Below are 14,084 nucleotides of genomic sequence, written 5' to 3'. Positions count from 1 at the left end.
GTTGCATTATTAGGGTCTTGGACTAAAATATACTTAGCACCACCAGTCTTCATCTCGACTGTCATCTTCTGAGTTCTGAAACTAAAAGGCAAGCTTTAACAGAGGAGAAGTGAGATTCGCAGCTGAAGAAGAAGAAGGAGAATGGAGGAAACCACTACACCACAAGTACCATTTAAAAACAATCTTCATAGCAGAGAATTTCAAGGTCACAAGAAGAAGGTAAACCCTAACTAAAATTGAAAGTTAGATTAACCCGGGGAACTATTTTTAGTTTGTTTCAAGGTTTCTAATCAAAAAAATTACTTTCGCTATTCATTTAGGTCCATTCGGTAGCTTGGAATTGCTTAGGCACGAAGCTCGCTTCAGGTTCTGTTGATCAAACCGCTCGAATTTGGCACATTGAGCCTCACGGGCATGTATGTCACTCTTATTCGATTTAGGGCTTTTTTTTTGCTCACGATAAGCTCAATTTTTGTTGTTGTTGTAAGTTTAGGGTTATTAGTTCGCACAATTTATCTGTTTTTAGTCCTTTCATTTTGCTTCAACTCATTTGGAAGAAAAATGGGTGCAGGGCAAGGTTAAAGATATTGAACTGAAGGGGCACACTGATAGTGTGGATCAATTATGTTGGGACCCTAAACATGCTGAATTAATTGCGACTGCATCTGGTGATAAAACTGTCCGACTCTGGGATGCTCGTAGTAAGTAGTTTTTAAACTTTTACGGTTTCATTCAGAATTTTTCCAGGAGCTTCTGAGTCTCATATAATAGATACATTACGTTGTAGTTCACTGTGGCGACCTGGTAGTTTTTACTTCTTAATGTATCGATGGTTATCACTCAATAGTGTGTGATCGCTGTAGGTGGTAAATGCTCTCAACAGGTGGAACTCAGTGGGGAAAATATTAATATTACATATAAACCAGATGGGACACATATAGCTGTTGGAAATAGGGTAAGCCGTGTCTTTCTGCAATTTTTATTTGAGCAACGATCTTCAAAGATCTTCCAATTATAATTATCAGTTCCCTTCGTCTGGTGTAGGATGATGAGCTAACAATACTGGATGTTCGTAAATTTAAGCCAATTCACAAGCGCAAATTTGGTTATGAGGTATTGGATGTCTAAAACTCTGCTGATAGTACCTATTTATGAGTCTATGGCCACCTAGATCTGTTCTTGAATTGTGTTGTTTTAATCAGGTAAATGAAATTGCTTGGAATACTACGGGAGAGATTTTCTTTCTTACAACAGGAAATGGTAAGAACTAACAACGGCTATTGAAATGTCTTCTCATTTATTGCAACCTCTGCTCAGCAAATTTTGCCTTCTGCGATGACATGCTGATTGCAAGGAATTTAAATTCATGTTCTTCATTTAAGTCTGTGTCATTGACTCATTGATATCCGTCATACTGGTTTGCCTTATATCCTAATCCGTGGGGTTTAATTTATACCATCTGCTTAGGTACTGTTGAGGTTCTAGCTTACCCATCTCTTAAAGCACTACACACTCTGTCAGCTCATACAGCAGGTTGCTATTGCATCGCAATTGCTCCTAATGGAAGGTATTTCAACTTTGTACTATCATTACCCTTGCGTTCTCCGTCTTCTCCTCATATATTGTGCTGCTAGGTTGTTTTCATATATTGAAACCTGTTTGGTCCTCCCCACCTTAATATTAGATACAATTCTCAAGTATGGTAACTCATTTTTCTTCTCTACTTCTTTCATTAATGCCAGATATTTTTCTGTTGGGAGTGCTGATTCTCTAGTCAGCCTCTGGGATCTGTCAGAGATGCTCTGTGTACGGACCTTTACAAAGCTTGAGTAAGTTTCCATTGGATTTACTATGATTAGAATTGGTCCTCAGAGACCTTGTACCTTCAGCACACATTTAAGTTTTTTTTTTCTTCTTCTTTTTTGTGGTTGGCAACAAATAGTTTAAGCTAATCCTTTAATAGTTCAAGTTAAGCCGGATTAGTAGTATCTGGAATAAGGTATGATTATGTTTGATCATGCACTAAAGACTCAGCTTATGGTTAATGCTAGATTAAGTAGAGTAGTTTGAGGTCTCCCGTGTGACCTAATGTGGTGTCTCTCGATCTCATATGGAAAGGCTAGAGAGACACATGGCAAGCTTGACAAGGACTCTCTTCTAGCCTTGTGGAATAGAAAGAAAATCTGATTTATCCATCATTCAAGCATGAGGAGATAGAGGTAGAAGTTAATTGTGAAGTAATAGTATTCTTATCTTACTACCTCTTTACTAGGTATGGTGCTGACTTTTTAAGTTGAAGTATGAACTGATTGCTACATGTATGGTGTAGTTTATGCTGTTGAACATGGTATGTTTATACTATATATGAAGCTGGTAATATGTATGCTGTAAAATATGATAATTCTAGGAGTAATAATTATGTCAACAAAAGGTATATTTCATTATCATGGTTAAGGTTCAGTTTTATCTTATAAGACTAAGAAGCTGATAATTTAACGCTCACCACTTTAGAACTTTTTGAATACGTACCATTGCAGTTAACCCTTTCTATTTCTCCTCAGATGGCCTGTCAGAACCATAAGCTTCAATCACACGGGAGAGTTTATTGCTTCAGCCAGTGAAGATCTATTTATTGATATTGTACGTGTCGTTGAATATTTTCCTCACTTCTTGTATATTTTACCTCCATCCCATCAGCCACTGTGATGGGATGGAGGTGGTCTCTTATGGAGTTTATGAGCCAAGTTTTGCCTCCCCTTGCAAACTGGCTGGCTTGAGCAATAGGAGATAGCAGCATATTAACGCCTTTCCTGCTGTTTCATTCAGTCTAACGTCGAAAGTGGTCGAACGGTTCATCAAATTCCTTGTCGGGCGGCAATGAACAGCGTGGAATGGAATCCCAAATATAACTTATTGGCGTATGCAGGAGACGACAAGAACAAGTACCAGGCTGATGAAGGTAGATAACAATTTTCCCCCTTATTTCCATGTTTCTGTGCAATCCGAGTTTCGGTACATATTGTCAACACGTTCTGTAAGAACTCAACTCTAACTGCTGCTGTATATTACTTGCTTCCAGGTGTTTTCAGAATATTTGGGTTCGAGAGCACCTAATAACCAGCTGTCAAGAGGCAAGTTTCATTGTCATTTGAACAAATGGATGCTTATTCCTCTTTTTTTTTTTTCATTCTTATCAGTTGTCCCCATGATTAGGCTTTACTTGGGAAATTGATGCTCATATGTTGTAACTAGAAGTAGCCTTTTATTAATTAATAGAAATAGTAAATCTTCATTTCTGGTTTTCTAGCAATTTATGTTTTTGGTCAGTTATACCATCTTGGGTCATTCATAATTGAAGTCCATCTCTGTTTTACCAACATGCCCTGTGAAGGTATGACTCATACGCAACTGTTATTAGCAGTAGCGATCACATTGGCCAATAGGTAGTGGGGAAAAGGGATTAAATGACACTTAGTAATCAAAACTGTTTGATGAATGAATATTGAACTACCTATGCATCCTTATAAATCAACAGTATACGGAAACTGTTGAACTATCAAGGAAACACGACTCTGACAACTTATGTTACATAAAGAAGGAAGGAACAACTGAAATTTCAGTAGAAAGATTCCAGAAAACTTTGGTGGTATTCTATGAGTAAAGCATAGCCTGGCTAGTCCAGCCAAGGGTACATCCTAGTCTTAGAGGCTTGAGTAATCTCGTATCTGTATTATGTATCTTTTTCTTTTCTTTTTTATAGGAGTTACAATCTTTGTCCATGTAAATGCTTAGCCCATCTTCTGGTCATGTAAGGATCATGGTAATTCCAACTTTCTGCACTGCTTGTCCTTGCTGCAGAGATAATGCTCATGTCTCTTCTACCCCCTGCTTCTCCACCATCACTGACTTCCCTCTTTTCGCACGTGCTAACCACAATTTCTCCTGTTCTTATATATTCTTCAACCCCACCTTCAATGTAGCTATAACCAACACGAACAAATCCGTTCTCGCCCAACTCTAATGGAATTCTCCTTTCTTCTCCTCCCCTTAGTTCTCCCAGCCTTGCTATCCCTCCATCCTCCCCAATCATCAGCTGGGTTTCTCTGATCACCCCTCCTAGCAATCTTGTCAGGAATTCTTCGAATTCATGCATCACAAATCCATATGATGAGCCAAACCCAAAGCCGACATGAAATCGATGGATTGGTGTTGGGATGGTAGTGACATCTATGTCGTGACCTATGTAAGATCTCGTAGGAGAATCAGAAAGATGGAGGATGCATGATTCTGGGTTCTTATGTATACGATCTTCGAGTATCTTTATTGCTTTCTTGAGTCCTGCACCTGGGTCTGCCTCTCCCATATAAAATAGACGGTCAATGACTTGCAAGGCTGTCCGTTTACCATGAGAAGTCATACGCCTCAGCGGGAAGGCGCGTGTAGCAGCAGAAGAGTATGTGACAATAGCCAAGCGGTCGACTGACCGCAGAGAGAAAACAACTAGTGCCATGGACTGCTTAAGAAGCCTAAGGTGGGGTCCATTAGGGCTGGCGACTAAGACTATGTCTGTAGGTTGTTGATGTGCTAGTTTCACAGATAAGTAAGCTCTGTTGTTACTGAAGCTGAGATGATGGTAAGGGTTGTTATTTCTGGTAGAGGGTGACATAGTGTTTTCTGGTGATACTGGGCACGAGCTGCAGAAGTGATGATGTGGTGGGGTCGAAAGCTCACAAGCGTACAGATGGTATGATGGGCTGGTGGCACCTTGTAAAGATGGGTGTGGAAGAGGGGAGAAGTTAGAGTGAGGATGACCAGTACAAGGGACAAGAGTAAGATGGAGACGAGGGTGATTGGGTGAAGGCATTGTGTGATCCAGTGGCTCGACTGGGTCATCATCATCATAGCGAGCAGAGCGGAGGGAGGAACGCCTGTGAACCCGGAAAGTAGCAATGGACTCATCGAGGATCCGTAGGATGGGATCATCTGCCTGAATCTGATTATTGTTGCAGGTATTAGGAAGCAGTTGTTGACTGCACGAAGAAGAAGAAGAGGAAGAATGGGTATACAGAGTGCGAGGGAGCTGAGACCAGTGAGCCCTACATATCGGACAGGTAACACTGCCATGCCGGACATTTGAGGATATGCAGGTGAAGTGGAATGCATGAGAACACTGTGCTGTAAAAATAGCTTGGCCAGGACTGCTGCCCGTACTGCTACTGCTGCAGTTGTTGTTGCAGCTCAATGGCTCCAGGCATATTGCACATAAGCTCTGAAAACATCAGACAAACAGAGGGGGGAGAAACTTTTAGTTTTAAGGAGCCCTGTTAAATTCCTTAGAGACAATAAGACAATACAATAATGTTCAGCTTTCCAATTAGATAATATTAACAAGAAAGAAAAACAAAAAACTCTGCTGAGATCCCCGGAATAGGGGTTAGGGGAACGAAGCAATCTATCTAGGACAAGGGATCAACATTCTAGGTGGCAGGAGTATGAAATGGCAAGTATATTCTCCCGCGTAAGATCTTGAGATAGGTGGTCATAGAGATTTGAATAGAGAGCGTGAAAATCCAGCCTGGACTGGAACCATGGTTTTTTTTGTCATCATGTTTAATAATAAAATGCTCCCCCCTGACTCAAAAGATGGTAGCTGAACCGAGGAGTAGAAAGAAGTGTGGACTACAGCTCTCAGGGACTGAGAAGACAAAATCTATAGCATGGCCCATGCCGCTCATGAATCCCCATCAAAGACACCAGACAGTCGCAGACAGAAAGACCAGAACAATCAAATTTGGGGTATTTCACTTTACTGCATCCATCTATAATTCAAAAAGCTTAAGCTGGTTGGTGGTGTTGATGACACCAAATGGCAAATGACAAGATAGTGGTTTGGTCTTTGGCTCTTTAACTTTTCAAGTTAGTTTTTTGTTTTTTAATAATGCAAAGCAAAGTTAAAGTGAGAAACCTTGATGGCGCTGCTTGATTGTGTTTCCTCTTCTGTTAGAGATGATGAAAGATTCTCCTCCTTTGCGTAAACACTTTTTTGTTTACAGTTGGAGATCTGCAATAACGACACAGTTTCTCAGAGGAGGTCAATTTGAACACAACCAAGTTAGAGATCCATAAACAGAGAAGCATAGAGACTCTTAAGTGCACTAAAATGGGGCAGAGCAAGGAGTGAACTGAGAATTTGTGGAAACAAGATTTTAAAGGAAAATTTTGATGGAGGATTTTTCCAATTTTTCTCGTCTAAAAAGGGAAAGTTACTGAGGTGAGCCACTCACTAAAAACCTTGAATTGTTCCTTTTAGTTTAGTGGAATGCAATGAGGATGATACAGAAAATAAGACACAAAACCAACAGAGAAGACCCCAACAAGAACAAAGCTAGGCATAATTCAGATTGATGATGGTAAGAAACGAGCTAAAATCAGTCTGAAGCAAAAAGTAAAATTAGGGGTTAATTAATTAGAAGAAAAAGATAAAGAAGAAGCATACATTCCTGTGAAGAGCCGTTGGATGATGATCATCATCAAGGTCAGCACCAGTAGCACCACAAGGGAGTCTAATTTTTCTCACAACTTTTCTGATTGCCAAAGCTACTCCCATGGCGTTGTTAATCTCTCAATCTCCTTGGTCTCTTCTTCTCTATGATGTCTCTCTTGAAAATGAATCTAAATGTGATTACTCCTTGTTGTATTGTGACTTCATTTAGCAAAGAAAGTGGATGAGCAGCAGCAGAAGAAGAAAAGATAGAAACACAGAAGTGAGAAGAGAAGACGGACACAAGGACAAAACAACTCTGCAGTATTTTTTCCCCAAACCTTCTTCTTCTCTCTCTATTTTCTTTCACCCACTCTCTCTGTTTGCTTTATTCTTCTTCCTTGCCTTGGGTTTCTTTTCTCCCCACTATTTATTACTCATCATTATTATTTATTATTTTATACCATCACCATCCTCTCTATGCCTCACTCACTCACTCTCTCAGCTTTAACTACTCTCTCTCTCTTTTCAATACTTTAATACATTTCACTTCCAACCTTTTCTTTATCTTCTTCTTCTTCTTTTACTTTTATTTTGTTTTTTTCCTTTTATAAATTTTCGAACAACAAAAGGATGCAGATGTTTGTTTGCTTGCTTCTCCATTCTATACAAAACACGATACAATGTACAATAGATACGCACTACATGGTTATGTTTTCAAATTAAAATCACCCCGAATGATTGTTTGATTTGATTCCTCTATTCATTTTATATATGTGGATCCTCTCTATAATTCCTCGGACACAATACTCGGCATGTTATTGTTTTATTTTAAAGTTAAAAAACTGGGGGGATTAGGTTGGGGTTCGAGCCCCCCCCCCCACCAATAAGAGTAAAAGTCTTTAAGTTGGATGGAGTGTTCAAACCGTCAAACTTCAAACTTCCAAGAAAAAGAAAGGAACAAAAGAGAAGTGTAGTAGTGTGAGAGGAGAAGAGTATGAGTATAGCCTTGCATCTGGTTTACATCCTCAAGTTAAGAAATGAATATCCGGTTCAACTATTTGATCACGTACGCATTCTTTCTTCTTCTTTTGATACTGCAGCACGTTTATATGTATTGTCTTAATTTGCTTTTCTCATCCACGCATCCTTTCACAAACAGTTGAAGTCCAGTGAGTTTTCAAGTCACAAAAAAAAGTGACGTGCTCCGACTCCAACGGGTATGTTGGTCGCATTTCATGCATGTTCTTTTATTCTTGGCTAAGTGTGTGTTACTTATGAAATGTGAGTGAATGGTCTCTGGATGTTGTTTGCTTTTGGTGCTATAGTAAATAAACACCGTAATTAATTTCCTTTAACCAAAAATGGAGTGGTAAGTAATGCCTCTCTCGAGTCTCGACAAAAGAACATGCATCTTCCTTTTGATGATCCTAGTAATTTTCTAGGGGGTTCTTCTGGTGGTCCATCTAAGGGGATCTTAACACTAGGGTTTTCACTTCTTTTTAGAGTAAATTTTATGGTGGAATCCAAACTATTCCAAGTATGGAAAAATCATGGAATGTCAAGTCTAGTGGCTTCCAAGTTGGGGTCTTCTACGGAAAATCCAAGTAAGGTTTCACAGTTTCGTGGAATCCATCTGAACGCCAATAAGAATAGCGTGAAACACAATTAAGAATGAAACTAAAAAACCCAATTAAAAATTATGTTTTTTTTTATCCGTAGATTTAAAATGAGTTGTTGAAATCTTCAGGTTTCTTTGCTGGTTTCTTTGCTGGCTGTGACAAATTGGGAGGAAAAACAGCCCATCCTGATTAATTCCTACATTCAATAATGTGTGTAATGTAAATTAACTCAACGGATCTATGTGTTGTGTTATCTTCTTTTGATGTCTTTTTCTTTAAACATTCTTAGTACTGTATTAAAAGAGTCTTCTTGGTCAAATCCCAAGTATTTGCCGCCCAACAAATCTTCTGCTTCACAACTTGTATCCTTGGGGGACCGCCACGCTTAACAAACAACAGATATACTGCTAAAAAGAAAAGAATGATTAAAATAAAAGTAAAAGAGAAAGATCGAAAGTGAAAATTGGACCGTTAATTTTGAATTGTAACTTCTTTATTCAGATTGATTGAACTAATGTAACTATCATCATCATCGTAAACTTGGCCATCATTTTAGCTTGCTTGTCATAAAGTAACTAAACAGAATGAGTTGGCGCCAAGAAAATACTTAAAAGAAGTTAGTCCACCATCTACTTGGCATCTATCTAGCTCCGACGACGACTCGTGAATCTTTCAGTCATCATATTCAAAGGGATTGGATCATCTATATGTAAGCTGAATATAGGGATTATTTGAGAGAAATAGGGGTGAATCCCTTTGATTCTGCTTCTATATCCTTTTCTTTCTTTCATCCACATCCCTCCAATAACCAACAACTAATCAACTACTCATGGATGCAACAACCAAAAAACAAAGAAAAGAGAAAGGATTTACTAATCAAAATTGAACCCATTTTTTTGTTATATAATTTTGTCGGCTAGACGCATGGTGAGTTGGGTTTGGTGAAGTTTTGTTTGTGTTAGTTGACCAATTCTTAGTATATACTAGATGTTACAAAAATAAAGCATCCTTCATTATTTATCTTGAAGCATAACATCATGAATCATGGCTCATTTCACTATATCTATTTAGTTGAAAAAACTTAAAATAAACTTTTCTTCTTTTCCTTCCTAGCTCAATAACATAGTTTAGTATGAGTGGTTTAGTATCGTAAGGAAAAGAAAAAAAAGGAATAAGAAACATTTCCTCAAAGCCAAAGGAAGACAGCCGACATGAGTCAGTTACTCAAAGACAAACTAGATTGTGCATAATCATCCTCCTCCACCGGGCAGGTAGTCTTAGGATGATGATATGCATTCCATTTTGTCACTAATCTAGCTAGAACATAGTTTATAGTACTATCAACCAAATCCACCTAACACAAACTGCACATTTTTGTTGATTATAATTGGGGCTGGGCATTTTCTTATTAACCCAAAAGAGAGGAAAGTAAATAGTAGAACATAATTAAGAAACCATGCATGGTAAAACAGCGGAATCGATTACCTTCCTTGTGAGTTGTGACTGAGACTTGAGTTGAGTAAGACACTTAAGAAAGGGTGTGTTCACTCAGTCCTTCTTTTATCCCTCCACTTTGCCTACATAACCAAAATGTGATAATGATGGGTGATTTTGACATAGTCAAACGAATTTAAACAAATGCTAACGTACAAAGTTGAGACAATATTAACATGTATTTCCAAGGTCCTAATAGATTACGTGTGTGCTAGTTTGGTGTGATTGAGATTTAGCATCCTCCTAAATAATACAATCGGAACAAGCTTTATCTTAACTGATGATAATGATAACTCAGTTGCATGACAAGCCCAAAATTAGGTAGTCCATCAACTACTGTATATACTAGTATTTGATAAAGTTTCATCATTTTCAGTACTAATTTTAGGTCAATCAAAATATTTATAAGAGATAGAATTTATCTGCTAAGTGAAACAATTACTAAAGGATGATTACTAGAGTAAAACGAGAAACAAAGAATTCTTACAGTTAAAGTAATCGCCGAGATACGCCTTTAGCAGTAACAAAAAGCCGTCCAGGCTGCCTAAGAAAGCTCAAAAGAAAAGCTAGCAGCCTTTCCATACAGTAAGAACCTCCGAATAATTTGACCGACAAAATTCCATTTTGGGAATCCAATGAGGCTCTTTTAGCTGCAGTGAAGTAATGACGAATGTAAGAAACAACTCCCTCCCTCCTATCAAAGACCAATTGAACAAAAACTGAGATATATGATGGTACCTATTTTTCGACTGCAATGTTGGAGGAAGGCTACTTAAGATATGGCGATGGTACCTAGTCTCCACAAGCACTTCTGATCTTCCCCACCTTGAATTCCTTTAAGGAGTTCTTCTGAAGCCTCTTTATAACAGGAGAGGTAGTCAACCCATTTCATTCTGCCAAGTTATGTTTCTAAACAGAAGTATCATGAATGTTGTTGGTTCCAAACTTCCGATCACCTGAGATCATTCCCCAAATAAAATGCCACTGAGAATCCTATACATCTTAGTATAGATAAGAATCAAAAGATAGAGAAATGGCCTTGCCAACGACGCATCTATTATGGACTAGTTCTCAAACAAATAGATTTCAAAATTTAATAGCTCCTTTACCACAACCAATTGCTAAAGCTGCACCCCATATCTTTCCTCGTAAAGTTGCCAAATCCCAGTTCCTTGAAATTTAGAGTATTACACGTCTTAGAAGTTATGCAGCCTTCCTTCTTATATATACTTGGAGATGTTCTTTGGAGATCAATGAGATTTATCCTTACTATTTCGTCTCCCACCACTTCTGCAGAGAATGCCACAGGTGGTGCATATGTTCTAACTTCCGGGTCTTAGACAGTGAAATTGAAAATCCCTCTAAATGTATTTGAATCAACTAACATATTTGCATCCAGAACTACTATACAAGAATAAAGGGGTTGTTATGCAAGTAAGCGATATCCTTCATCGGTGGTAGAAGCGTCTCTCTTAACATTGCATATATTTCCTTCACCTGTGGGTGTGAATTACCTCCAACAAAGAACGCATAAGTTTTGTCCTTAACTGTAATTTGACTAAAACCAGCTACTTTCCTCACCTGCTTATCCTTCATCTTCTTCCTTACTCGTGCGAAATCATCCCATTTCCCTTGTCCTGCATATAGATTAGCCAAAAGCACGTACCCTCCTGAGCCAGTTGGATCCATCTCTAAAAGTTTCTCCTCTAACTGATTTGCAACATCAACATTCCCATGCAAATTGCATGCACCAAGCAGTGTCCCTATAAGAGCTCCATCCTTCTTTTCTGGTGGCATTCCGTTCACCACTTTCACAGCCTCAATGATGTGACCTGCTGCTCGACCCAGAAGGTCGACAAGGCATGAATAGTGCTCCGCTTTTGGTTCCAGGCCATAACCGTTTCTCATTGAGTCAAAGATCCTCCGGCCTTTCTCAATAAAACCTGCATGGCTACAAGCGGACAACACGCCCACGAACGTAATGTGGTTTGGCTTGGTCACAGACCTCAACATGCAGGCAAATACCTGCAATGCATATTTCCCATATCCATGATTTGAATATGCCAATGTCATAGCTGTCCATGACACAATATCCTTATCCTGCAAGGCCTTGAAAACATCTTCAGCGGCTCCAAGATCTCCACTTCTAGAATACATAGTTACAAATGCATTTGATATTGATGTTTCAGAGTCAAACCCAAGCAGTATTACAAGGGCATGGACTTGCATGAGTTCTTGCATGCTCTCACAAGCAGTCAGGGCACTGGTTATAGTAATATCATTTGGCCTATAACAGGTACGAAGCATCAGAGCTAGGTGCTTCAACGCCTCATAGCCTGGGCCATTTCTGGCGTAACCAGTAATTACAGCATTCCAAGATACTGCATTCTTCTCTGGCATTAAATTGAAAAGCTCATTTGCCTCAATCATGAGACCATCGTCAGTATATGCCGTGATCATTGCATTCCATGCAGCCACATCTTTTTTAGGCATCTGATCAAAATGCTCTCTTGCAGCTTTGATCAGTCCATTTCTCGCCAAACCTGTAACCATGCTAGTCCAAGTAACTGCATTACTTTGAGGCATCATTACTCTAAAAAGCTCAATAGCTTCTCCAACTCTCTTGTTGTCCAAATAACCAGATATCATTATATTCCAAGAATATAAATTTCTGAATGACATCTTATCAAACAATTTCCGGGCTTCATCAATCTGCTTGTTTTCCACATAAGATTTTACAATAGAATCCAAGCAACAACATTTTTCTCAGGCATTTGATCAAATAATTCCCTCGATTCCATAATCAAACCACTCCGAGCATAACCCAAAATCATTGTGGTCCAAGTAACAGCGCTTTTGTCAGACATTTGATCGAAAAGTCTTCGCGCTTCATCAATTTGTCCAATTCTTATATACCCAGATATCAAACTCGTCCACGAGTAAACATTTCTCTCTGGCATCTCATCAAAAATACGACAGGCCTCTTCCATCCGACATGCTTTGGCATAAGCATCGATCATGGCAGAATTAACTACGACACTTGCTTCGGCTTCGGGTACTATTTTCTTTTCAGCATTTCCTAAATCACCATTTTTTAAATAAACAGTAATCATGGAAGCATAAGAGACATTGTCTTTGTATGGCATTTTATCAAACACATTCCTGGCCTCTTGAGCTTTTCCACCACGACCCAATTCTGATATCATTGAATTATTGTCATAAATATCTGAAGAAACAAATTTGGAACAGAAATCATTAACATGACAATTCAAATCCTGAGGCTGTTCCTCGTTTTTACAATTCAATTTCTTTGAGATGAGCTGATCGTGAGAAGAACACAATGAAGTATTTGTATTAAGAAAACGAGGGCGAAACAATAGAAACTTGACAACACTGAGACGGGAATGAGAAAAATACCGGAGCCTAGACAGTAACAACGTCATCGAATTCTCTGTTCTAGTCTATTAAATTCTCTGTTCTAGCCTATTACCCTCTCCAACATTATTGGGCTGATTTTGGTAAAGATATTTCAAAAGAAAAGGTTTTTCTATTTCCCATCTCCGGTAAAATAGAGTAAAGAGAGAAAGAAGAAAGAGTTCTCGTTAAATGTGTATTATAGACGAACACCGAAGCCTCTATTTAAAGGGCTAGACACAAGGGCATCCCAATAATAAACGAGATTTATTCTAGATATTCTTAACATAATTATTACACGTTAGTAACACACTCTCCCCGATGTCAATGTGTCTAAGCTAATTGCCTCGTTAAAATCTTGTCAGGAAACCCCAAAGGAACAAAACCTGATCGAAGGGAAAATAATACAACTGTGAGTACACTTAAAACGGAGCTGGACTTGCATATGTTTCCTCATTAAAACCTTGACAAAGAAAAATTCAATGGGACAAACCTTGACAAAGGAAAAAGAGTACAACATGATAGTCCTGTAAAATACCTTTTACTATGATGCTCCCGCTGATAAGTAATTCAGTTGAATCTTGGATTGCAAATCTTCGAGTCGCACTTCCCAATTTTGATGATCGAATTTATGTTGGAGACAACAATGCTTTCATGAAGATGTCAGATAGTTGATGAAGTTTTCTTTTGTGTTAGTCTTCTAATGGTAGTGTTCTCGAGTCTTCATGCTTCTTCAGATACATTGAGGACTTGCTTCTTGGATTGCTAGCTTCTCGAAGATGATTTGCAGAAATAGTTGATGTAGTTTCTTCAACAAAGTGCCAATATGCATTTACAGTACCACAGGTTTACAAAATTTGTAGTCATAGTGTCATACCTTATATGGATCAAAATGATATCCAAATTCATAGGAGATAGTTATGTTGACGTGGTCTAACAAAATGACCTAGTTAATGGTGGGTATCCACCAAATAACCAAAATTAATACAACTCCCCCTTGGATGACCACCATGTTGAGTTAAATTGCCTCACTAATACCTTTCCAGTAAAAACCCGATGGGAAAAAAATATCT

General features: G+C 38.6%; 2 protein-coding genes and 1 pseudogene across 3 annotated transcripts; 1 reads left to right on the top strand and 2 right to left on the bottom strand.

The window, feature by feature from the left end:
- The first annotated feature begins 49 nt into the window (after positions 1 to 49).
- LOC113288266 (THO complex subunit 3) lies at positions 50 to 3,296 on the top strand. Its single transcript, XM_026537243.1, has 11 exons — positions 50 to 219; positions 321 to 416; positions 572 to 701; positions 864 to 955; positions 1,045 to 1,113; positions 1,203 to 1,260; positions 1,468 to 1,567; positions 1,743 to 1,829; positions 2,562 to 2,640; positions 2,827 to 2,959; positions 3,080 to 3,296. Exons 1-11 carry the CDS (start codon positions 142 to 144, stop codon positions 3,112 to 3,114), a joined length of 957 nt encoding a protein of 318 aa, XP_026393028.1. The 5' UTR covers positions 50 to 141; the 3' UTR covers positions 3,115 to 3,296.
- Positions 3,297 to 3,475: 179 nt separating this feature from the next.
- On the bottom strand, positions 3,476 to 7,169 carry LOC113288264 (E3 ubiquitin-protein ligase WAV3-like). 2 transcript variants are annotated; one of them, XM_026537241.1, is made up of 3 exons: positions 6,497 to 7,158; positions 5,966 to 6,061; positions 3,476 to 5,269 (listed from the first exon to the last, which is right to left on the bottom strand). In XM_026537241.1, the coding sequence occupies exons 1-3, from the start codon at positions 6,605 to 6,607 to the stop codon at positions 3,764 to 3,766; spliced, it is 1,713 nt and encodes a 570-aa protein (XP_026393026.1). In that variant the 5' UTR covers positions 6,608 to 7,158; the 3' UTR covers positions 3,476 to 3,763. The 2 variants fall into 2 exon arrangements, with proteins under 2 accessions (XP_026393026.1, XP_026393027.1); XM_026537242.1 differs by lacking the exon at positions 5,966 to 6,061 and having other exon boundaries at positions 6,497 to 7,169.
- A 1,057-nt stretch (positions 7,170 to 8,226) lies between these two features.
- LOC113288263 lies at positions 8,227 to 13,133 on the bottom strand (annotated as a pseudogene).
- Between the last annotated feature and the right edge of the window lie 951 nt (positions 13,134 to 14,084).

Source organism: Papaver somniferum, chromosome 6, assembly GCF_003573695.1.
Source record: "Papaver somniferum cultivar HN1 chromosome 6, ASM357369v1, whole genome shotgun sequence".
Lineage (NCBI taxonomy): Eukaryota > Viridiplantae > Streptophyta > Magnoliopsida > Ranunculales > Papaveraceae > Papaver > Papaver somniferum.
This window is presented reverse-complemented; position numbering and strand designations above follow the sequence as displayed.

What these genes read in the sequence shown, in the direction of transcription:
- LOC113288264 (XM_026537241.1), bottom strand. Translation starts at nt 6,607, where the DNA reads ATGGGAGTAGCTTTGGCAATCAGAAAAGTTGTGAGAAAAATTAGACTC. An exon ending in CAACGGCTCTTCACAGGAAT is followed by an intron (nt 6,062 to 6,496) that starts GTATGCTTCTTC and finishes TCGTTATTGCAG; the next exon opens with ATCTCCAACTGTAAACAAAA. An exon ending in AATCAAGCAGCGCCATCAAG is followed by an intron (nt 5,270 to 5,965) that starts GTTTCTCACTTT and finishes TGATGTTTTCAG; the next exon opens with AGCTTATGTGCAATATGCCT.
- LOC113288266 (XM_026537243.1), top strand. Translation starts at nt 142, where the DNA reads ATGGAGGAAACCACTACACCACAAGTACCATTTAAAAACAATCTTCAT. An exon ending in ATATAGCTGTTGGAAATAGG is followed by an intron (nt 956 to 1,044) that starts GTAAGCCGTGTC and finishes CGTCTGGTGTAG; the next exon opens with GATGATGAGCTAACAATACT. An exon ending in AGCGCAAATTTGGTTATGAG is followed by an intron (nt 1,114 to 1,202) that starts GTATTGGATGTC and finishes TGTTTTAATCAG; the next exon opens with GTAAATGAAATTGCTTGGAA.